The sequence below is a fragment of the Lycorma delicatula genome, chromosome 3, assembly GCF_047948215.1.
Source record: "Lycorma delicatula isolate Av1 chromosome 3, ASM4794821v1, whole genome shotgun sequence".
In the NCBI taxonomy this organism is placed as follows: domain Eukaryota; kingdom Metazoa; phylum Arthropoda; class Insecta; order Hemiptera; family Fulgoridae; genus Lycorma; species Lycorma delicatula.
Window position 1 is genome coordinate 123,155,570 of NC_134457.1, and position 26,872 is coordinate 123,182,441.

Here is a 26,872-nt window from a genome sequence, read left to right on the forward strand (position 1 = left end):
CCGGCAATTAAATATACAAACAATCGTCTTACTGTTAGTATTCATATATAAATGTTCTACCTCTAAATTACCTGGCTATTTTTTTTTAGAAATCGTCTTTCTAGATGTAAAAGAACATCCTTGTCTCGTTTTCCGACCTAAACAGCCAGAAAAAAAAGTAATATGTCTTCTTACAAATCATACTATTAAATGATATATTGAACTAGAACAAAAATCCTCTCTCAGTATCTATAAATTATTACTTTTACATTGGAAAACTAAAATATCATTCGACCTGTAAGTATATCTTAAAACTGGGACTTTAAAGAGCTATTAAAATTAGGTTAATTTATCGTGAGAATGGAAATATAAGTTAAAAACACATTTACAATTTAAATGAATAAAAATGGTCAAGGTTACACAATTTAACACAGTAGTAGCTATATTAAATAAGTTTGTATGTATGCACTCCTTTTTCCGGTAAGTTATAAAATTTTTGATAAAACATATAAGTGTTAAAAACTGTTAGTAAATAACGACAACTAAATAAATGAACGGATCTGAAAGGTATTTTTAATATAAATACAGAAGTTATAGTTATTTTAAAATTTATAGTTTTATATATTGTTTTTTCCTAAACTGAAACAGTATAATTATAAAAGATATTCCACGAATATTTTGTTTAATTATTACAAGCTTCTCAAAGGATTTTCAACCAGAACACGTCAGTTTTGCTATTTGTGATTATTATCAGGAAGAAAGAATATTTTTATTTTGTTACAATCTGCCCGATTTTTAAAACACAAACTAAAATACTAGCTGTTAGTTTTAAAACGCAACCCAAGAAAAATATTTGTTTACAAAAGATAATACAATAATTTCGGATGAAGAGGTTGGCAACTCTACCTACTGTTGTTTCTGATATCATTTTGTATTTCTTTTTTGTGGAAATTATTATTTTTGGTTATTGTGCTTTTTAATTACAAAAAAAAAAAAACAGATGGTTTTGAACTCGGAAGAAACGATTTTTATTGTAGAAAATTATTTAAAAACAACATATTTTTTTAGTGCGAAGAAGCTTTACCACTGTAGTTTCCGGGTAAAAATGTACCAAATAAATTTTTAATTCATCGTTTGATAAAGAAATACAGAGGAACTGGTTCTGTTTGCCATCAGATACAGCCGGAAACATTCAGTTCTTAATGACGAAATACAGTACTTAATGAAAACATTAGGGTAAGCTTTTTATACTCGCCTAACAAATCATTACGAAAACTTGCACAACAATAAGGAATATCTCTGTAACTATACAGAGCCTTCAAGCTATCCGGCCACTCAACATAAAGCCATATCGAATTCATGTATCGCATGAATTACACCCAGCTGATTATGTTGTTAGGCTCCACTACTGTTAATCGTTTAGCAGTTTGTTCGTGAGAGCATTAATGGAGACGGTCTCTGGGGATATCTAAACGGTTGGGTATCCAAAAATAATGCACACATCATTGACGATCTGAAAACCAAATAACTCAAGAACTACGAGAAACTGGAAGAGGTACTCTTCGAAAGGTTGCACGGAATATGAAAAATAGGTTAAAGACTTGCACTGATGAAAATGATGGACACTTTTAACGTTTGTTATAAATAAATTTGATCTCAATACTGTTTTGCACCAATAATTGTAATATTTATAACTAACCGCATTTAATATAATGCGGTTAGTTATATATGAGTGTACATATAACATATGCGGTTAGTTACAATGCGGTTTATAAATTGGGTTGCTTTTTTTGGATTGCGTTTCAAAACAAACACTGTATAATAAAACTTACCACTATAAAGCTTACCACCTTTCAGATGGTAAGCTTTATAGTTATTTAAATGGTCAAAACTGGTATTCACTTTGTAATCTTTTAAAGGTTGCTTTTATTGCAGAACTATTCTAGAAAGATAATTTAATTATGACTAATGCCTAGCGTAGATGTTTTGTAGCAACTCCAATGCAAAAATTTTTTTTTTTTAGTAATACTATTGACTTATTTTTTGGTTGATGAATTACACAGAAGCTCTTAAAAGCTCGTACTTGGAATAGAATTTTTTGCTAGTGAAAAATGTCATACATTTCGATTCGAACCCAGAACCTCCGGATGAAAGGCCAAGACGTTACCACTCAGCCACATCGGTGGACTTCCTTTAAAGCACCAGTATTATTCTGTATTTTATTTCATTTTTTCTTTCTTTTTTTTAAACTGATATATTCATGTGTGTATTGATTTTCTCTAACTTTTTTTTTGGAGAAATTATTTAATTTTTTTCAATGCAATGAAGAAAGTGGTTTCATCTAGCTGATATACTTTTAAGTTTCTTCAATTCAAAAACAAACTAAAAATCGGTTTACAAGGATTGCTAAACCACGGTATTCATTTATACAAATAAAAACATAATTTTGTGTGCTTATATAAAACGATTAACAAATGGAAGTGGAAATTTCAAGTAATCCTGAAACCTCCGCCTTTGATAACAGATTTCAAGAACTTCTATTTTCGTCAATTCCAAAATTATGTCCATACACATTTTTTTAAATAGTGGTCGTGCCTGATAGTAGCAATATTTTTCTTCAAAAATATTTGGGAAAATACTTTCTACGCAGATATCAGATTTATTAATCTGGCTCCGTTTCAAAGCAAAAGATTTCGCCCAGATTCCTGAGCAGAGTAAAATAAAAAGATATTGAAATTCTAGAAATACAAATTAAGAGGTAAACTTGATGGTTTCTTATGGTTTTTGACCTGATAAATTGAATAAAATAGGTTCCAGAACCATATCTCTATTAAGTTTTACAATATCCGATGTAAAACGGAAAACGTTTTTGTCTAAAAACAAGTTTTTTTACATTTTTAACTCAAAAACTTTGTTAAATGACTGATAAATGCGTAAAATTAATTACTAAACTTGTAGAAAATTTAATTCTGAGAAAATTGTTCTAAAATATCCCAATAAAAAATAAAAACAAGTCCAAGAAATTTTATTTTATTATTAACACTTACCATATGAAAACTCTAAATGTTACCAGTTACAGAAATGAAGTTAACATAAAATTGACACAATGTTAAAAAGAAATTAAAAGTGTAATTGATACATTTAATAAAGTTTACAGTAACTTTTCAAAAATTCGTTTTTCTACTTAAATACATTTGGCTGGACGCTTTTGGATTGCTAGTAATACACTATTTTCCTTAATTTGTGCAGCGGATCTGAAATGTAGCAACCATCTCTTCATGCATATGAAGTTTTCTGTGTGTACACAATACTTTTCAACCAACCCAACACACAAAAATCCAACGATATTACATCAGATGATCTTGGTGGCCAGGAGTGTGGTCCGTCGATCCATCGCTCTGGAAATTGGTGGTCAATTCATCGCTCTGAAAATTGCTAATTTAAGTATTCAGAGCAGTAACGAACATGGAATGCAGTGATGAAACGACGTAAAATTCAATATTGGACAGCTGATTTCTGTTACTAACATACGAAATTATAATTTTTCAAAGTTTCAATTTTACACTGAATTTTTAAAAGATATATAAACTATTTTCTGATTAAAATTAGTATTGTTTTTTTTTATTATATAATTTTTTTAAATTTTATTTTATCTTTAATAGAATACTACTTTTTGTATCATTGATCTTTGTAGGAAAGCAAACGTCCTTCCTACGTGTTATACTTTCGTTTTCAAACGGTTAGTGTTAATAATAAAATCAAATTTCTTGAACACATATTTGGTTTTTATTGGGCTATTTTAATCAATTTTCACAAAATTAAATTCTCTACAAGTTTTGATAATAAATTTTACGCATTTTTAAGTCATTTAACAAAGTTTTTGTACAACAAACTAAAAAACATGCTTTTAAACAACAACGTTTGTGTTTTACGTCGGATATTATGAAAACTACTGAAGATATGGTTTTGGAGCCCATTTTATTCAATTTATCAAGTTAAAAACCATAAGAACCATCAAACTTACATCTTAATTTAGGTTTACAGAATTTCAGTATGTTTTTATTTCACCCTTTGCCCAGGAATCAGGACGAAATCTTTCGCTAGCTAACGGAGCGTTTCAGAGCCCATGTTTATATGAACTTTCTTCAATGTTTTCGCTAGTAGAATGAGCTCAGAAAGCGCCAGTAACACTACGTGAATCACCCAGTAAACATATGTTATATATTTTTATCCCCGTTAAACTAATCAATACTTAAAATAATTGCTTCATTCATAACTTCAAATTAACAGACACTTGTTATTTCTTACACGATAAATCCTAAGGTATAAAATTTTAACTAGGGAAAAATATTCAGAACATATCTAAAATTTCTATAATTATTTGTATAAGAAAAATTAGAGAATAAAATTAAACAGAAATATTAAAAAAAAAGAACGCAATAATTCTAAATAAACGATCAGCTATAATGTTGTATATATGAGTATAATACGAAAACTAAAATAAAGGAAAGTGAATGATGGGTTATTTTAATAATCATTTTACTTGATACATAATAACCAAAATCTTAATAATTAATTTTGTTTCATAGAAATTTATTTTGAATCAAGAATAATATTATTTAAGTTACGTAAGGATACATTTATCCTTCAAGATTATTTTCATAACTTTTAATGTTTTTTCAAGGAAGCCAAATAATAGATACGGAGATATAGAAGCATTAATCTTTTTTGAGCAAATTGTTTACGTACCGTAAGCAATATATATACATGTTGTATTTTTATTTTTTACTTTAGCAGCATTTGTACATAAAATAACTACAATCCAGCCACTTAACAGAAATTCGTTGCAATGGACCATTCTGTGAGCAATTAAGCCTAATGGGTTGCAGTTGTGTACGCGGGTGGGTTGGGATATTTTACTGTTACAACCCGAAATGGCAGAACGTTGGAATAAAAGTACTCCACCTCTCTAAAGCAAACCCGTTGTTGTAACTAAATCCAAGAGCCGGTCATATTTATAAACCACCAAACAAGGGTAAAAACAAAATACTAATAAAAACACCAAAAAAAATTTCATTTAATGTAGACTGTATTTCATTCTTTTTTTCCAAAAAAAGGAAAACTATTTTACACACATTTATGTTTATAATTTATGTCGTTTTCGTAAATATAATAATTTTCAGAAATGTAAATTTTGTTGTTGACATAAATTACAAAACTTTGATTAATTTATTATAACTTTTTCTAATACTGTTTTTTTTGGCTTCAATCACTTATAACGGTCTAACAGAAAATCCTTTTATAATACTGAATTCTCTAGGATCATTAATAAATTACACCTAATTTATCCACAGACAGCTCAACCATTTTCTCATAATCTATTTAACAATTTTAATAAAAATAAATAACTCGTTGAATCTTCTCCAATAATACATAAGCGAAAGAAGACGCAAGCAAACTACTTCATCCTGTTAAATGCACATCACATACATAGCAAGATATGATTATTTTTACTGAAGTAAAAATCCTAAAGCATCGTTAGAAATATTTAAATAGACTGTTTCATCTACTGATTCAAAGAATTTATTTATTTCTTAGTAGACCGTCGTACGTTTTAGGATATAGGGAGGATTCACTTAATATTTCCAATAATAATGATTTTATCTTGAATAAAAATAAAATCAAGATTTTTATTTCTTTAACGCACATTTTACGACATTAAATAATTTATCAGTTGAAAGCTGGATAATAATTTTAAATTTTACAATATCTTAAAAAAAAGAAAAATTATTGTAAAACAAGAAAGAAAACTTACAATATAAAAAATGAAAACAGAAATAACAAATTTTACAAAATCAGAAAAAACCATCAGCTTTTACACGATCATTTACATATTTATTATCTATTAATTTTTAAAGTCCTAGATAGCTAGGGACAGAAAACTGCAATTAACTTAAAGAACCTATTAAATTATCAATATCTGTACCTACAAAGAAACTTGTCCTGACTGACTGACTGACAGATTCATCAACACCCATCAAAAGCTACTAAAGATAAATTGATGAAAATTTATACGCATGTTCTTACGGTGTAAGTACGCACTAAGAAAGGATGTTTTTTTAAATTCCAAATTTAAAGAATTTAAAGGAGCAACAATGAAATTTACTTTTTTTTAATTCCTCGTTAAAAATTAATATCAACTTAATTTTTGGTGTGTGTAATCTTCATGTTTATATCTAAAACCAACTTTCTAGATTTTTGAAATTCGACCTTGAAAGGGGTGAAGTGAGGTAAAAAGAATTTGACAATGATTGCAAATTTTCCCAATTTCCGACTATACTAAACGAGATATTTACTAGATTGTAGCTTGCAAATACTCTTCAGATAAATATTTAAAATCATTTTCAGGTTTTTTTTAATTTTGACTTTTCTGAGGGGTCCGACAATGTACGGCGCAGCAGCTCAACCAATACTGCCACTGTTACTGTATGTGCGACATCACTGGCTGGCCTTACCTCCGCTTACTTGCCTAAAAAACATAAAAGTAATTAACTTTTTTTTTAATGAGAAAGAAAGAACGGTCACCTCCTAGTGGTGTTTGTCGGGTAACGCTAAGAACCGGATAAAACACATTTTTACATGGGTAACCAGTTATAACAATATTTTTAAGGTGGTGACCGACTATTTTGAAACCCACATTCTTATATCATTCAGATTTACGGATCCTGTACTGACCGAACTCTGAAGAAATTACAATACACTGATATGTTTTTAATAAATTGAACAGGCTTTAATTTTTACTTATCATTATTATTCTTACAAGCATAAGTTTAATGAATATAATGGGGTCCAAGGGGAAGAGCCGTCTTAGTAGACTGGAAGTATGAGCGAAGCAAGTCATGACGTTTAACGCAAACGAGGTCGCGACACAGAAGCTAGTTTATATAATTTTTTTACAAAAAATAAGATAACAAAGAGAAAAATTATATAAATACACTACTGTAAACTAATGTTAATTATTCTTCAAACAGTCAATACATAAAAAAAATATTATTTAACCATACATGCTACCAATATCTCTACATTTTTAAGTTTCTTTTTTTTTGTATTTAGAATATAAGCCTCACATTATCTTAATAAAAAAGAATTAAAACCCTAACCAGAAGTGCACAACAAAAAGGGGCACCCAATACTGAATTCTTGGATTAATGCTAAATCATGTGTTTTATCTTGGCATTACACAAATACATGTACACACGTGCGTAAATGAGCACGAACAGATTATTTCAATCCAATATGTTTTGATAGATAAAATGTTCAAACGGGGAATCAAAATGATAACCCTACTTAATGTGAACAAAATATTTTATCCTTTATTTCTGTAGCATAAAAATATAAAATTTCTTTGCTCTTTAATAGTAACGTTTAATAGAAAAACATTAAAATAAATATAATAGTAATAAAAACATTTTTATTTAAGATGGTAGAAACATGAGTATAGTTAATTTAATATGTAACAAAAACAATGATGAATACAAAATGAGACCAACAGATCATATTAACGTGAATAATTTATTACAATTGTATCTTATTTGCTGTTTATTCAATAAATTATTCCTTGTAAAGCATTTTGCCGACCCGTTACGTAATACAGGTGTCCCATATAAAACGCAACCCATCAATCACTCATCCATGAAATTTCAAAAGTCAAGCTTACTTCCCTACTCGTTACTGAAATGGACTCGTCCAACATCTAACATCGCGGCGACGCAGTAGAACACTACCGATAGTAATAACAATGCAATCATAACGTTCAGTGTATTGCTAGAGACAAGATGGTGTTTTCGCTAGATGAACGTGTTTTCATTGTCGAGTCGTACTTCAGTACGAAATCAGTGGTTGCAGTGCAAGATTTGTTTCGCCATAAGCACCCAGATAAACCAGCTCCTAACAAAACATCAGTATTAAGGTTAGTCGCAAAATTTAGAGAGACCGGTTCTGTAAATAACAAGGAACACAAAAGATCTGCGTCAGTGTTGAATACAGATACAGTCGCTGAAATCAAAGACCGATTACTCGCCTCGCCAAATAAATCGATCAGACGTTTGTCTGCTGAAATTAATTTGTCTAAATCAACTGTTCATCGGGCGACCAAACAATTACAATTACGACCTTATCGCATTCAAACGGTTCATCGACTTCTAGAGCCCGACAAAGAAAAACGGCTACAATATTGTCAACGGTTCCGTCGATTTCTGCGTGAGGGAATTAACGTTATAGATTCGTTATTTTTCACAGATGAAGCACGGTTTCATTTGGATGGCTACGTTAACAGCCAAAACAGTAGAATTTGGAGTGCTGAAAATCCCCACGTTTATCACAAAAAAACAATTACACCCGCAGAAGTCGGGCGTGTGATGCGCGATATCGCGGAAGAAAATAATCGGTCCTATTTTTTTCGAGTACACCATTAATGCAGAACGATATCAGGATATTCTATTTCAGTTCATCGCACTCTTGGAAGAGGAAGGCAGACACTGCTGGCTACAACATGACAGTCGAAATCGCACTACGCAGGTTCAACTTCTGATTTCGTCGATGAATTCTTCGGTAATCGGGTTATCGGTCAAGGCTTGTGGCCACCAAGATCTCCAGAATTGACTGCGTCGAATTTTTTTCTATGGGGTTACCTCAAAGAAAAAGCCTACAGCAACAAACCACGAACACTTGAACAATTGAAAGTCAATATTGAACAAGCTGTATTAAATATCCAGCCACAAACTTTGAAAAACGTTGCAAGAAACGCTGTAAAAAGAATTGAAGCTTGTATTCAAGAAGATGGCGGCCACTTCCAACATTTACTCTAAATGTAAGGTAATGGATGGTAATAATAAAAATTACATTTACATTTACACATGCCTTTTTATTATTTCAATACCTACCAATATAAGGTTGGGTTCCGTTTTATATTTGACACCCTGTATATTGAGATAGCCGTTATAAAAATTACGGCCAAATTATTTTTTATATGTTACAGTATTGGTACAAGAGCAATTCTGTACATCGCCTTCCAACAAATAATTGTACTACAAATTATTTCTAAAAATTAAAAAAAAAAAATATTTTTTTAAAGAAGATATCTAACGAGATTAGGTACCCGATAGATAGATAATCAAAAAAATACTTTCGAAATTCGGGTCATAGGAACAAGCAGCCTATCTAACTTTCAATCAGTTGCCAAGGAAAATATAAAAGTTTATTACAATTAAATGAATATAATTTAAACTAACGCGAGTACAAATAATAATTCACTTAAAATGTAAGTATAGAACATTTACACAAAATTATACATCATATAAAATGTGTTTTTTCTTTTTTACAGATATTACGAGACAGGAAGTTTTAAAGCTGGCGTGATAGGTGGCAGTAAACCTAAAGTGGCAACTGCCCCAGTAGTAGATGCAATAGCGAACTATAAAAGAGAGAATCCTACCATGTTTGCCTGGGAAATAAGAGACAGATTGCTATCAGAAGGAATTTGTTCGCAAGATAATGTACCTTCAGTCTCATCCATAAACAGGTAAAGTTAAAACCAACTTAATTTATTTCATACGTTAAAATTCATTGATCAAAAGAAAAAACCCGATGTTGTTAGTTTTATGAATTTTTTTTTTAAATTATTCAATATTAAAAAAATAAATAAATAAAAGCGTGTTAAAAACTAAAAGGATTAGTTTAATTTCTACTGATTTTATTAAATGAATGTTTCCTATCGATTTGTATATAGTCGATTGCGGCCAAATTTTTCTAGTTGCCGCGAACTCGTAACTACAATCAGTCGATGTCGTGTTGGCTTCGCTCAAAACCCACACCGGGAAAAGGATGGGGCGGTTGACAGCAAAGGGCCGGCCAGTTGTCAGTCCCCTGTGTATGCAAACGGCGAAGGGCAACCGATCAATCAAGCATTGTCTGCAAGACGGAGCCAATTAATTAGAGCTTAATGGAAGTGTCAGCCGACACGAGGGATGAGAGGAGGTGTTTGACTAGGACATGGGAAGCGGTTGTTCTACAATCGCGGTAAAAACAATCAAAACTAAGGCTTGTACGAACTAACAGATAAACAAACAAATATTTGTCAATTTAACACCACCTACACAAATATTACTTACACTGATAAACTTTCTTTTTCAATTAAATACATTTGATACATAATTTAATTTTTTTTTTTAGGTTTTCGTTAAAATCCAAAATTAATTGATAATTTTTACACATAACTTGAATTACATCACCTAAATTATTTACAAAATTTTAAAGTAATTTTATCATCAAACAAATTGTGAAGTATTACAGATATAATTTAATGTATACTAAATCCAACTTTCGATTCTAAAATCGAAAAATAGATCCACTATTGCTTTCTTTCTACAACAAATGGAATATACGATTAGTATTTTTATGCCCAGTTTACTTCCTTATAAAATTGAGAAGTTATTGTACTCGATGAGATGTTTCAGAGCTACCACGAATATTAGATAAGATTAATGAAAACGCAACATGACTTGCATCGAAATGATAAGAATAAAAATTAAATTCAACAAAAGGAAATTTTATTTTATTTATCAAAGAATACATAAAGATCTTTTTTTAAATGCAGGAATAATAAACTTATGCTCACGTGTAAACTCAGTGTTTTTAAAACGAAATCTTTCAAAAAAAATTCAATTAACGATTTTTCATCAATCTGTCGCGCTTCTATTTTTGGTTATAGAATTAAGTGATATAAACGAAATCTTTCAAGATCATTTTTTCAAATAACACACTGTTCTGTTTTATGTATCTGTAGTATTTACAACAAAACTGATATTTTTAGAATAAGATATATGGTCGGTCTAGGTTTTGTGATCAGTCACATTTAAGTAAAGCAAACGCTTTACTTGCCACTAACGAATGTTTTCCACTAACAGAATGAAACATATTATTTAACGATGTTCAAAAAAAATCTTTTATTTTCAATTTTATATAAATTTAGAAGCAAGCTAACATATTTTCCAAGCTTACTGTTTCATTAATATATAATTATATATATAAATATATGAGACCGTATGTCCATATAAAAAACATAGACAAAAAGTAAATTTAATCGATCTATAAAAACAAAAAAATTGACTGCATAGATCTCTGTTCCTACCATAAAAAGAAATAACCTAACTACAAAGAGACAAAAGAAGGAATAAGGGTTGTAGTATTACAACAAATAATACAGTTTATGTGCAGTTACTTTTTTTTCACATCGATCGCAAAACATAGTTTCCTCTTTGTTGTGGTGCTCCGATTTGAAATGCCCTTTATGTTATACGTACTATGAAGAAGGAGACCAAACATCCTATACACGAGCGTATTATACCCTTCATCTACAGTCTCCCCCTACACACAAGGTCCTGGATTGTGATCGTTTATTTTTATATATATATTTATATGTACCAATGAATCACGCATTCAATATAGCTTTTACGGTCAGAAAAAATACATTATCTTAGACCTATAGATAAATCTTTTCTGAATAGAAAAAGGAAAATAAAATAATACGGTCTGTGACGTATACAGAAAGAAATATAAAATCTTTTTTTTTAATCAACGATTTTAATTATGTAAGATATATAAACCTACTTCAAAATTTAAACAGTTATTCAATTTTTCCAGTTTAAAAACTTCTACTAAAAATTAAAACGATTTTTTTTATAGTTAACGGTAATTTTGTATTATTTTAAGCGTTCTAATTTCTCGTACTGGTCTACTGAATCTCATATCTACATCGAAAAATCATGATTATCTACATCATATTTTCGATCCATGAATATTTAATTTAGCTATCCCAAATCTTTACTTGTAATGAATCTTTTTTCACGTTTCACGTTACAAAAATAAATTAGATTGAATGTAAAAATCCGGTTACTATATAGTATACGTTATAAATGTGACGTTTGTGTCTGAACTAGTCTATATACAAAAAAGACTTAAGATAAAAAATCATAATCTTTATTTGCTACAATTTTCTGCATAAAACCATTATTTGTTTTCATCCTAATCAGTTTACTTATTACTAGCGTAGAAAGAAAAATAATGACGCGGGTTTTTTTCCCAGAAAATAAAGGGTTTTCATTTTAAGAATGTCACCTTTATATATCCATCATAAAAAAAAAGTTAAAGATTTTAATATTTTACGGTGATTAATTCAACGGCTGCGTTTAGAGAAAAATAGCCAAGAATAGCCGTCTTAAAATAATATTTTCTAAAAAATGTGATAAAACCGTTTGAAATAAAGTTGGCCAACGTACGTAAAAGTAGTTGGCCCCCGTACCTGAAAAATGGCGATGATTTCAAAAATTGTAATAGTGTATTTTTAATGAAGAGAAAAATTTAGAGAAGGTTTCCCATTTAAAGTTTGTCATAAAACTTAATAGCTTCAGAGATCCTAATGGTGGCCATCTTCATTCGATCACCTGTGGATTTATCGTAAAATTACTAAATGAATACCAAATTATGTTTGTATGGTAACAACCAGAAGTGTCTTTAGATTAATAAATCATTTCGATAAAACTGAAAACCTTAAAAACAATTAAACATTTAATTAACATTAATTACAGTTTAGAAAATACTATGCAATCACTATCATTCTGAATATTACAGAAATGCCTTCTAAACATGGCAAAACTATTTCCGTAGAACTAAAGAGATATTTTGACAGTGAAATTCAAAAACTTATTTTTCTCATGTTTAACTGTAGTCAGCCCTAGTCAGTTTGAAGTGATATAAACAAGAAAATAAACTTGTTTCAGTTTTATTAAGCAGACGTGCATTAAATTAAATTGTCAAAAAATATATATAACTGTATATTATATTAGTAAATCGGCAGCAACTTCAATTATTTGTTTTAATAGCCAAGAGTGATTTTTATTATGGAATTTAATCATGATTATTCTATAGTCTACAGGGTAGATAAAAATATTAAAATAATAATAATAAATTACATATCGACAATCGAATTAAAACGAAATTATTGACAAGGACTGTCGAATACTAGAAAAAGAAGTTAAAGAGATGAAGCAAAAGAAAAATAAGAAGAAGAAGAAGAAACAGTGGATAAGTCGGAAGGGGAAATAACGCCACGCTGGGAACAAGTGGTGGCAAGAGAAAGAGAATGGATAAAGTCAGAGTAGTCTTGGAACCCAGCAATGAGATCACTACGTTTCCGCTGCCACCCTTATAAAAATACAACTAGCAAACCAGCCAGCCAGCCCCTCACAATTCGACTTGCTGGCTTTACGCTTTTCTCATCGTGCGGTATATACGATACGGTGCAGAATTAATCTCATTTAATTCATTCATTTATAAATTAATTTCTAAAAATGTACGATTAATAATTTATTTTCATTATTAAAAATTTATGTTTTAAAATAATTATAAAAAAATATTTTAATATACATCCTTGGAAAATTAACAATAAATAATACTGATCACGAAATCAGATGAACTCAATTTAAAAACTATCGGATTCAATAAGCATGTATTTTAATCGATACGATTAAAAATTGTATAATTTTCAAATTAATGAAATTAAACAGTCATATTACTAAGTAAATCGATATAACCCTCGATGCTATAGAGGTGAACAATATAAAAGAAAATAACTTAAAAGCAAGTACAAAGTAAGTAGTTTGTTGCTAATGCAACAATAATCCATAATTTAATAAAAATAACCCTTTTTTTAATAAAAATCGATACAGCTACTGGTTTATGTACTGAAGATAGGTTTAAATCTCAGCTATTATCTACACTAAATTATTTTTTCTGTTTCTAATACACTACGGATTGACTACATCAATCCTACAACATAAACTTTTATTCCATACCTTCTTACAGTCACAATCGCAATTCTTATTTTAATAAAAACCGCTCATTAACCAAACATTTAAATATTTTGCTACCCCGTGCTAAAAAACCTATATAATAAAAAAAGGATAATTTTAGTTATTACCATAATATTTCATAAATTATAATTAATCTGTACACAATTTCTTCGTTAATAAGCTATATCAGATAATTTTTTCCAAAACATTTAACAATTCACAGGATTATTTTATTTAAGTTCTGCTATTGAAAGCTTAAAGAAACATGATTAATCATGACTGAATTCCATTTAAAAAATGTAGTACAGGTTGATAAATTTACCTGAAATAAATTTATTTTGATGATAATCAGCACAATTTAAAACAAAACAAATTTGAACGGTTTTAAAATCTAAAGGATTAAAATAAAAACCGTTGAAATAAATAATTTTAATGAAGAGACAGTATCATTTAAAAAGTACTGGATTCGAATTCCTGTCAGTCACAGAATTTTCCATTCGTTACAGAATTAATTTCTCTTGCAATCTAATAAATGTAACATAATTGAAAATTATTTTATACTTGTAATATATCCATTTTTTGGCGTACGAAGAAATTGAGAAAAACTATAATAATGTTTTCTATAATATTTATTATAATCAAAATAAACTGGGAAAGGAAAAAAAATGAGAAAATTTAGTAACTTGAATGGATAACTAAAATCTATTTATCCAGTAAATGCTAAAATTACATAAAATTTAAAATTGAAATAAATTCCGTAACTGTAATTCTTACAAATATTCAATAGAAAAACAATTTTTCCTATCATTATTTTCCTTCAATAGTGGAAAAAATGAAATATTTCTTAATATCGTCCTGAATAATTTCCATGAATAACAAATAATTGTTTATATATATATATATAAATCAAATTTAGCCATTCAGTCGTGTCCGACCTTTGGCCATTCTATAGACGTTGATGTTTTTGCCATTGGAATTTTCCTGACAGGTTTTACGGGTGGTTTGCATTGTCTTCTCAATGTTGTTAACTGAAATCCAACCACCAAAGAACACCAGTTTCCACAGTCGAAACTCTCGACTTAGAACTCTCGACTTCAAAAATCAGCTCATTTTGCGATGACGAGTTTAACTACTAGACTAGCCAGACGGGTTTTATATATATATAAAACCCGCCGGGGTTAATTTAAGAATTGTTTCATAGTTATATGTAAGTTTCTGTTTTTTCTCAATAAAATAAGTCAGAACAGAAATGTTTTCCATTTTATTTCTGGATTTTACTGCTGTATACCAGGATTATAATACAAAAATTTATTTTATTCGAATTCCACCCGAAAATTCCTGAAACGTAACTACTGGTACACTTTGATAGTAAGATGTTATTAAAATTAACTAAAGAATAAAGTAACTAATGAAGATTTAAACCATAAAATCATACTAGCAAATTTGTCTCGCGCTACGTGTGCAGATAATAAATTAAAAACTTAAAAGATACAGAAATGTCTTGATAAAAGAAAGTTAAATATAAATTATATTTAGAGTATTATTTTTTGTTTTTGTATTCTTTAGAAGTACATACACTTAAAATATAATAATGTAGCAGTAAAAAATATATATTTCTATTATTCAGTTGAAACTGAATAATTTAAATCCATTAAAACGTTATTAAGTTACATAATATTTCAAATAATAATAATAAAACCAAACAAAACAATTATATTTATAAAAAATATAAAATTTCAATAAATAAATAAATATAAAAAACGTTAAGATCTTAATTAGTACAAGTTTTATTTGGAAATTGAAGTTTTTTAGTTACTAAATTATAAGAATATTTACAGTAAAAAAATACAATTGCAAGCATGACTAAACACGCGTGAATTAAATAAAAATCAACAAATAATATATTGTATAATATAGACATAGCGTGCAATATAACGTTGGAATATTAAGTTTGGCATAAAGAAATAGTCACTGTCATTTAAAATTGTTATTTACTCGTGAGGCTAAATATTTACTTAAAGACTAAAACAATAAAATAATTATTTTGATCTCTAAAATAATTAAACATAAAACAAAAATAAAAACTTCAAAATACAAAAGCGAATGTAGTTATAAAAACGGATGAATTAATAAAATTATAAAATAGTTTTAAATAGTACACGAATAAGTTAAGAGAAAAATAAATACCGTAACGTTTATTGAAATAAAACTAAATAAATATTCAAGTTAAGAGAGATTGAAACATATCAGTAAATGGGTTTTGTGATCTTGATACAGTGTTTGGAAGTTTCAGTATGTTGATCAGTTGTCTTTCCAATTGGTATGCAGTAGAGTATTTTCCGGGGGGTGGTTTTAGGGAGAAGGGGCCGCATCTTACCCAATGGGCGAACAAACTTCTTGCTCAGCCACCGAGATCAATAAGAAGGAACTTGGACACACGCGCCATAAAGTTCCACAACGCCTCCACTCTCTTCTACACGACTGCTACTTACATGTTACGACCAGACTAAGATACAACACGTTTCGTTTCGGTTTAAAAATCATACAACAAAAATAACGAATTATTTTTAAATCGTACCATATATATTACATTTATTTATACGTATAATCTTTTTTTTAAAAACAATGTTCGACAAACTATTTTTTTAATCAATTTAATACGAGTTATATTTAATAATGAAATTTGTTCATAATGACGAGATAGTTGTAAAAACGTGTTCAATAGTAATATACACAGTATATCTATAATTAAAGTAGTCAGATTAAGAAATGTTATTACCACTACTACAACAAATTCTAATAAGTGATCATAAATTTATAGCTTCAATATGAAGGTGCTCTAGTTTAAAATTAAAAATATGTTCTTATATATATTATTATTATTATTATTAAAGAATATATAAGAAGTTCTTTTAAATTCTTTTGAACATTAAATGTACTGCCAACAGAATTCGTTTTACATTTTAAAGTTCGGTTTAAACTACAGTTCTTCGAAGATTAGTCATATTTCTATCACATTTACTAAAAAAATAAAAATAAAAACAATTAAAACCGAATTGCAAGTAGTTCACTGGTAGTAATTTTCAAATATTTGCAGGAAGGCCTGTGAAAGTTTGCCTATATGATATTGTTTCCAAAACAATGCATAATTTATTCTACTGAATCCATTTTCTTGTAATTCTAAGAAAAAAAAATATAAAAATAATAAAATATTCTAGGATTAATATATTAACTGAACATTACATTTCTAGTAACTCTATTCCTACAACAAAGGATTAATCCACAAAAGACTGTACAGCCTTTTATTTATTTATTATTTTTTCGTTAAATTCATCTTCGTTTTTATTATTTATATTAACTTTCGTTATTAAAATATTATTAATTTACTTTTATTTTTATTATTACGTTTTTATTATTGCATTTACGTTTAATTTTTTGAACTTAGGTACAAATTTTACTAATTTGCTATGATTTTTCATAGCCGAATGTTTTGCTTAGTTCAACTTATTTCTCGAGAGTGCTTACAAAAGATTATGCAAATGAACGGTCGTTTAGCTATGTACTAATTATTCTTGACACTATTTATCATCAATTAAAACAAAAATCATATTTACTATTTTTTTAATGTATGTTCAATATTTTATTTTTATATGAATGCAATCATTTCAATGATTGTTTTTTAATCTTATGGACGAGGTTCTTCTAGAAGTTACGTTGTATATTTCTCCAATTAACTTAACTGGAAGATTCTTTGAACGGAATTTAAATGGCCCACCCCACACAAACGAATTTATGATTATTTTTTCATCATTTGTTAGTATTTATAACTCTATGTTAGGTTAAAAGTTTAAAATCCAAAAAAAAATTGGATTTTTGACTGTTTCTTAAACTGCAGTAATAAGCCTCATTAAGAGGTTTCAACGACATATCATAAGTGGTACTTATATTCATTGGTCCCACAGTGAAAGCCAAATAAAACTTTAATTATTGAAATATTTGGATCTTACAAGGGGAAGTTACATCGGTTCAATCTGACTTCATCTCCTTTTTTTTTAACTTAAATATACTGATTTATTAATAATTATTAACCTCCGATTGTAAAAAGATTTTTACAATAAATAATAATTCAGTAACATTAAAAAAAAGATTATGATAAAATATCAGAAGTTATTAATGAAATAAAATCTTATCTAATCTTCATTTAAAAAAAAAAAAAATATGTACATGTAATTTAATAGGCGTACAAGGAAGTCATGTGGTCTCCACGTCAGACTTTTTTGTTACAATACTCTTCTGTTTAGGTTCCGGGAATTACCGTTCAGGTATTATTTTAAAGGATGAATGAGGATGATATGAAGTGTAAGTATATGAAATGAAGTGTAGTCTTGTACAGTCTCAGTTCGACTATTCCTGAGATGTGTGGTTAATTGAAACCCAACCACCAAAGAACATTGGTATCGTTACAATAACCTGCTTCATTTTGTTTAATATGAAGAAATATTTATTAAATTCACTGTTTGCGTTGCACAACTTTAATGAATCAATATGGTTTTTAGCGTCTCTTAATTTTACAGTCTCTTTTCGGATTTCTTGGCAGTAGTACTTCTCACTATCAGAACAATCTTGTTGCAATCGCCAGCAAAACGTTCGTCTACGGCAGCCGTTATTTCTTCTTCCGTCTTGACAGCATACCCAAATTCATTTTCATCTACATTTAACCATTCTCGTAAGTCTTCCACTTTGCATTCTCTGGCCGTTTCTAAAACATTCCTGTACTCGTCTTCTTCAATTTCGCTGAAATTTTTTCGTGATTTTCATCTTGCAAAATTGATTTCCATGCGTTTGAAATTATCGTAGCTTTCATCTCCTTCAAACTCGAAACCAAATTGAATATGGCATTTTTTTATATTGTAATTTTTCAGATTAATTAATGTCTGTTTCCTCTTATGTCAGCGGAATCAGAATCTTTTTAAATAAACGTTTGCAAATAAGGGTATCGCCTTGATCCTTGGTTGGATCAACGCTGATGTATTCGGTGACATAAACAAAAATTTATTTTTTCCACTACTACTCCGTAAGATGTCTTCTGATGGATGCGCTGGCACATTATCCAATAATAAAAATGTTTTAACATCATACGAGGAACAGCCTTTTCTTCCGTTTGAAATTTAAGACGGGTGGAACGAAATTTCCGTGAAACCATGATCTAAAAATTTCAGAGGTGAACCAAGCCTTTCTGCTGGCTTTATAAATTACTGGCAGGTCTGTTTCTGTTATATTTTTCATAGCTCTCGGATGTCTTGATTTTCCGACTAGTGCAGATTTAAGTTTGCATGTTGCATCAGAATTAGCACACATTATTGTTGAGATTCTATTTTTATACATTTTATGTCCAGGGGAGTATGCGTTGTTTTTTTTTTTTTTTTTTTTTTTTTTTTTTTTTTTTTTTTGCTGACTCGAGTATTATTTGGAATTGCTTTCCACGACAAACCGATTTATTATCACAAATTATTTTTTTCAAATTTTCTTGAAACAAATGAATACTTTCATGATCTGAACCTTCTCCACATATTGTTTGGGTACATCTTCCATATCGATTTCAAAATTGAAACGATCAATCCGTACTCCCCTTAAAGTCTTTATTTTCGCATCTTCGAGCGAAACGTTCAGCAGCAGTTTGCAATTCTATTTCACGAATTCGGAACCAGCAACTCGTTGTTGTTTGCACCATGTCCAAACAGCTTCATCGACGTCAGATATTTTGGCTTCAGTTGTTCGCTTTCGTTTATTACAAGCAACATCAGAGTCCCAATTCCATGAAAAATTAGAGGACGTACTAAGTCAACTTACTGATCTCAAACTCGTTTAAAACATAGTAACTCATAACCGTTACTACGTAAAACTGTAAGGCATAATATAATACGGAGACTATGTAATATATACAGATACTGTAAACATGAAAAAAACCGCTTTCGGGAAACAATTAATGACATTTTATACAAACACTAAATTTAATCCAGATTTACGTAACTTGCTTACTTAAATTGAGTGCAAATTTCTTTAAAAGAATAAAAAACCAAGAAAAACAGCAATATTTTTAAAAAAATAATAATTCTTGTGGGGTACGAATTACGAAAGTTACAAATTAGTGAATATTTATTATGCAATACTGCAAACAGCTTTATTTAATTACTCACTCAGTAATACTTAATAGTTAGTTATACCGGGCGATCATTTGAAAAGTTACCACATATATTATTCAACAGCTATCAGTCCCATCGTATTTCTGTTTGCAGGCATGTATACCATTCTCGGGGGGGGCGACGTTTTAAAATTATTTTCAAAGGGTTGGAACCCACCTACCCCAACTCAAAAATCTTAAATGGTAATGGTCATGTTTAATTACATTAACTGACAACCGAAAAAAATAATGAATTTTGATGAAAATAGAATTAAAATCCGCCTATCCCGTCACTCGGTAAGTGCGAAAAACCATTCGAGGTAGTACTTTTTATAAATTTCAGTACAACAAAAATCGCTATAAAATTGCGTGATATAACTTTTTATAAACTATTTGAAGTAATCATAATCTGTGGATTAAAACTGTGAAAATTACTTTTAAAATTACCAACACAAAATGTCGCCCTTAATTTTTTTTTAATTTTCAAGGGTTGGAAACTTATTTTTTTTAAATAAGAAGGTGTAGCTTGTGACATCTCATTCGAATGCATTTTGAATGACAAGTAATTTGGTATAAATAAAATAAAAATTGGTTCACTGGTATTAAAGTTATGATTAAAATGAGGTTTTTTTTAGATTATGTTAGGATTTTTTATAGGTTATGTTGGGATGCAGTGTTACTGACCCAAAGCATTAGGTCAGAAATCGTCCGTTCTTCTTAAAAATATGTGTTTTAAATTGCTCCAGCAATGAAAAAACATTTTGTATATGTTGATTATGTGTATTCCATTAAACAGTCTTAGTCCCCTTATAGTAGAAGTCAGGCCATCCATCTATAACTACTCCATTATGGCACTTAGTCAACGTATTTTGTCAAATTATTTGTTAATTCAATAAATTAAGAAATATAAACAATTTAATTTAAAAATATGTTTTTCCTCTAAAATAACCAGATAAAAATATTTAATTAAAGTAAAATGACAAAAAATAACACAATTTTTTTTTTTATGTTGGCCTCTGAAAGACCACCTTCCAATCTTCACCTTCTTTGCAGTTTTCTCTTTACCTAATATTATGTCATTCTTCGAAATTGTATTCTCTTGTTTCTCTCAACTATTCTTGAGGATTGTTGTCTTTTTTCCTTTTGAAAGCCCTGTAGTGATTCAATATTTTTATATATTCAATACAATAAAAAAATTTCTTTTCATTTTTTTTTTTGTTCTTATGGATTTTCACAAAGTAAAGACTTCATCCATCGATTATTAAAATAAAATAGAGTATCAGAAAGTAAAATCTGTTTATTGATTTTGTTATGGTGCTGCTATTTTCCTATTATCCGAGCAAAATTTTAAATTGGTTCCTCATTTGTTGAAACTGGTTCCTCAAATTGTCGTAGTCCTGGATTTAGAATACATTGTCGTAGATTTGATTTTAGGTACATAATTATAAATAATTCAAGGATGATAAAAATAGAAATAAACACGCAAAATTTATCATGGAAAATTTTCATATGTAAAATACATTCTTATCTGACAGTTATATAACAGCCCGAGATAAAATTAAAGTTTAAAAAATGGATGGCTTAATGATCAAATATAAACCTAAAATAGATATTATATTTAGCTATGTTTCAATTATTGTTATTGTTTATTGATTAATTATTATAGTTTGTCTCCCTTTATGAGTGTGCGCATGCCTACAGCTGTATTAATTTAATTTATCTTTTATAAACGTAATAATAATTGTACAATATATTACATTATGATTATTTTATAAATAAGCAATTATTTTTTATGGAGAATATTCTCCGAAACAAATTATTGTGAATAAATAAATTTAAACAAAATACTATCAAGTTATAACTTAAAATTATCGTAAAGTCAACGAAACAGAAAAAAAAACAGAAACAGATAAATTTAAATTTGAACTATCATGAGCTCTCTACAAAGGTTTTTCAAACTAAGGGGACTAAGACTATTTAATGCAACACACATAAATGAATAAGTAATACGTATTTTTGTTAATAATTCCTCCAAGATCAAATCGTATGCTATTTTTCTAATAATAAATACGTTTTCCTAATATGTATATAAAAAAATGTAAACACTGGATTGATTTTTCAATAAAAAAAATCCTTTTTTTAGATAACTGCGTGATTATGCAATATATTACCTGTTACTTAGAATTTGGTAAATATTTTCCGCGATGTTCACTGATAAAAAATTAAAGCAAGGTAATAATAATAATAATTTTATCAAACATGGCCCGTATAATAATTTAAAGCTAATAGTCCGAAAAAAATTACTACAATGTAAATTCAAAATTTAGAGTCACTCAGTTATATTATTAGATTAAATTAATAAAGGCTCTTTAAAAATACGCTAAAAGTATGCATTACAGATCGTGTTTAAAAACAAAAATAAATGCATGCGACGAGTCAGGGTAATTCAAGGGAAAACAAAATGGACTCAGGATAATTCAAGGGAAAATAAAATGGACAAGGGCGATTATAAGCAGAGTGTATAAAGAACAGTAAGCCCGAGGGGTTGTTAGATGTGACATTAGCATGACCTGTCAGCGATGCGCAATTGATGATGTCCCAGTACACGGGTACGCTTCTGCTACAGCAAAGTGCAAGTACTAACTCCTCCAGTTGTTATTTCCACTACATTGACTGCTTCAAAGCCGCCAATCTGTGACCTAAACATCCATCCAATTCTTATATGAGTAGTCTCTTTTGTTAAGCTTACATAACCAATGATCCGATGTGCACAATATAACAGTAATAATAAATGGCTAATTATAATTTCCAATTACAATAAATTTAAATATTTATTTTACAAATCTATACATATAGTTAGATTTTTTTTTTTTTAATATATAAGTAATTTTAAACAAAAATTTCCCAGTTACAAAAAAATAAAAATAAATTGAACTCATTTTCTCAAAATTTTAGCAAGCAAGATATATTTTTTTTATTTTGGAAAAAAAAATTTTAAATCTTTATTTAATCAGATATAGTAAATTAAAAATTATATCTTTACTGATAAAAGTATAAAATTAAGTTGTTTACCATAAATAATACAGAAAATTAAGCATATTCATAACAAGAAAGAGACGTAGAAATAAATCAATAACTTTTTAACCTACCGGCTAGGAAAAAACTAGTAGAAATTTAATTCAAAATGTTTTAATTACTAGATTGACTGTGGAACTTATAAACCATCATCACTTACGATTTGTTTTTTCTATTCTGGCTGTATTAGTTCAATTACATCTTACCCATCGTTATTTTACAATCGGAAAATAGGATAAAAAAAATTTTTTCACTCTTTTACGAATTTTGATTTTTTTAAGGTAATAAAACCGAAACTTCAAAAAAATCGAATAAGAGCAAGAATTCGGACAATGAAAATTAAAAAAAGAATTAAGAAAGTACGGTTTTTAATGCGTTTTTTAAAAAGTTTTCTTTAATACAGAACAATCGATTCTGTTATGTAATCTATATTTTCATCAAAACTTATGTATTAAAAAACCTCCAGATAGAATAAAATAAAACCCCTGATCTTGTACATGTTACTTCTGATATGGTTCGTAAAACCATTAAAGCCATAAATTATTTATTTACAATGAAGTGCTTATTTTATATATATATATATATATATATATATATATATATGTATTATACATATGTAAAATTTTTAATTTTAACTATAACAATTGCAATTAAACAAGATAACAGGATAACTTCTGCTCTTAACATATAAAAAGCTACACATTTACAATTAAACAGTTATATTTAAATACAGGTTTCAGAAAATTTATTTACGCTACATTTGATAACTAATATTTCATAATCATTCTTTTTTTGAAAAATAACCCCACCTAATTTCTAAAGCCCAGGGATAGGTAAAAACGTTTCCAATATAATCTGGAGATATCTCATAAAAAGTAGTAGTTACATTGTTCAGCAGACAAATGAGACGTCTACGATTGGTATTATAATTATATAGATTAGCAACACCTCAACTACATATAAACTTGGTAACGGTAATGTATTATTTTTCAAATGTTTCTTGCCAAGTTATTCATATGATTTTTGGAATATTTGTTGGATTCTACGCGTCTTGCCCGGAAAACCGAATAAACGGATGAGACTCGTTCCAAAAACGATATTCGTAACTTAGTTACAAACTAATATTTTTCTGGAGTCCATTATTCTTAGAATGGACTTTTAAAGTGTCAGTTATTAAACTAAGAAATCTAGTTCTAAAATACGCGCTTATGATAGCTGATTCTATGACGAAATTTAATGATGGATCAATTGGTGCACTTCTGATCTTAAAGTTGATAAAATTAATTTTACTTTGATAATTTTTATACCGTTTGTTAAGAACCAATCAGCTATCAATTTTAGACCGGTAGAATTTTTTCATTTAAACTAACATTATGAGAGGAATTAAAACAATTAACACGATTTTTTGAGTATTCTTAAATAATCACATGAAGACTAATTAGAACCTTAAAAATTTGCTATATTGTTGTACTTTAAAACTATAATACGAGATCCAGGTGGTGCTAGAAATTTAACCTTTATGAAATCAGCTTATATTGATTAAAAGCTTACAAGATAAGATTACAGACATTTCTAAGCAGATAATAAATCATTGTAGATTGTAGCCTGAAAGTATTATGAAAAAGTTATTATTTGGCCGGTTATTTTATTGATCGATTAATGAAAGAAATTATTTGAATAAAAAATGGAATTATTATAACATTAATAATAATATAATAAAATAAATTGATAGAACAGCAAGGTCTGAATCCATTCAATCCCAATAATACGACAAGGCATGTTTGAACTGAACTAACACACTAACGTTGTAGTAAAGGCTGAGTGAGCAATGATGTGGAAGAAGGGTCGAACTATAGACCAATGTATGTAGCTCAATATAACAGATGTCCATTGGACCGACCTTCTAGTAGCACTGTCGCATTACAAATACCCATTATTGCTTTGCTGATATCTGAATTAAATCGCAGTTGAACAAACCTATTCATATAAAATGAGTCAACTCACCGTAAACATTCTACAAGTGTTAAATGTATCTTTTTTATTACATTAAAAACATGACAAAAATTCAATATAAATAAATTAATACCTACGTTAAAGTATTTTTTCAAAAAATCATGAATTATTTGTTGTAAATTGATCCACAATTTTTAGAAAATAATCTAAACTAGCCACGCGCAGAGTAAATAGTATTGTAAAAGAGATCAGTTTAATAAAATTACGTGCCGGTCAAGATGAACACGCTTCGCGATACCCTGTTATGCAGAGAGAAATTAATTAATTAATTTATGTTGCTGCTATGTCTGTTTTACAGTTTTCTGGCCTCTGATATTTTATACTTCGGAAATAAAGTCGAATTGCATATCTAAATCATTGTAAAACAAAAAAAATTTGATGTGGACAAATACACATTTTTTTAAAGTGAAAATTACAAAAACTTTATTTCATTAATAACTGCACATATTTTTTTCATTTTTTTAGAAGTTAATTATTAATAAATCAATATAAACTTTAAAAAAAGTTAAAAAAGGAGATGTCTGATTCAAACCGATGTTCCTTTCCCTTCTAAGATCCAAATATTTCATTAATTAAAATTTTATTTGGCTATAAGTCTGGAACCAATGAAAGTAAGAACCACATATGATATATCGTTGAAATTCTCTTAATGAGGGCTTATTACAGCAGTTAAGAGAAAATACAAAATCCAATTTTTTTGGATTTTGTATTTTCAATTTTATTTACAATTTTTATTTTATTATTTACAATTAGCACACCCAGCAATGCTTCGCTATTGCTAGATTTGAGTGAAAAAATATATATATATATATATATATATAGAGAGAGAGAGAGAGAGAGAGAGAGAGAGAGAGAGAGAGATTGAACACAATTGAAAGTTTGATAAAACATTAACAAAATGAACATTACAGAAGTTCACAAAATTTAACCCTCCCTTTTTCTCTGCGCGTAAATCGGTCCAGTAGTTTGTTAGTCTATAGCGAACACACGCATTGTAAACACTGAAATGGAATCGTAAAATATTTAGTACAGCGTGTGTTGCTTTTACGTCCAACAGATAGCGCTGTTTTTTTAAAAAAGCATGTTTTTACCCTGTCACAGGTGTGAAATCTTAGGTATATAAATAGCAACCCACCGGGTTGGTCTAGTGGTGAACGCGTCTTCCCAAATCAGCTGATTTGGAAGTCGAGAGTTCCAGCGTTCAAGTCCTAGTAAAGCCAGCTATTTTTACACGGACTTGAATACTAGATCGTGGATACCGGTGTTCTTTGGTGGTTGGGTTTCAATTAACCACACATCTCAGGTATGGTCGAACTGAGAATGTACAAGACTACACTTCATTCACACTCATACATATCATCCTCATTCATCCTCTGAAGTATTATCTAAAACGGTAGTTACCGGAGGCTAAACAGGAAAAAGAAAGACAGTTAAAAAAGGTATATAAATAGCAGGTATATAAAAACACGCGCATATTCGAATGCAACGTTGTGTAAAAATTTCAAAGCAATCGGTAAAGAACTTTCGGAAATTTAAGATTTTGAACAAACGAACATTTACATTTTTATTTATATAGATTAGGATAATTGAAAAAAAGCTACCTAAATGGGATTTACATGAATAATGAAGATCAAAATATAAATGTTGGTTATATTAGACCATCATAGGTAGCTGTTATTTTGTAAAACTACTATACCGTTATGTTTTAGGTACTGCA

At 28.8% G+C, this 26,872-nt stretch overlaps 1 protein-coding gene across 1 annotated transcript in view; it reads left to right on the forward strand.

Moving 5' to 3' along the window:
* Window positions 1–26,872, forward strand: part of sv (paired box protein shaven) — a 395,488-nt gene that overhangs the window by 306,096 nt on the left and 62,520 nt on the right. Inside the window, exon 5 of the mRNA XM_075360504.1 lies at window positions 9,362–9,559. Coding sequence (XP_075216619.1) covers window positions 9,362–9,559 — 198 coding nt within the window. The remainder of the gene's footprint in view (window positions 1–9,361; window positions 9,560–26,872) is intronic.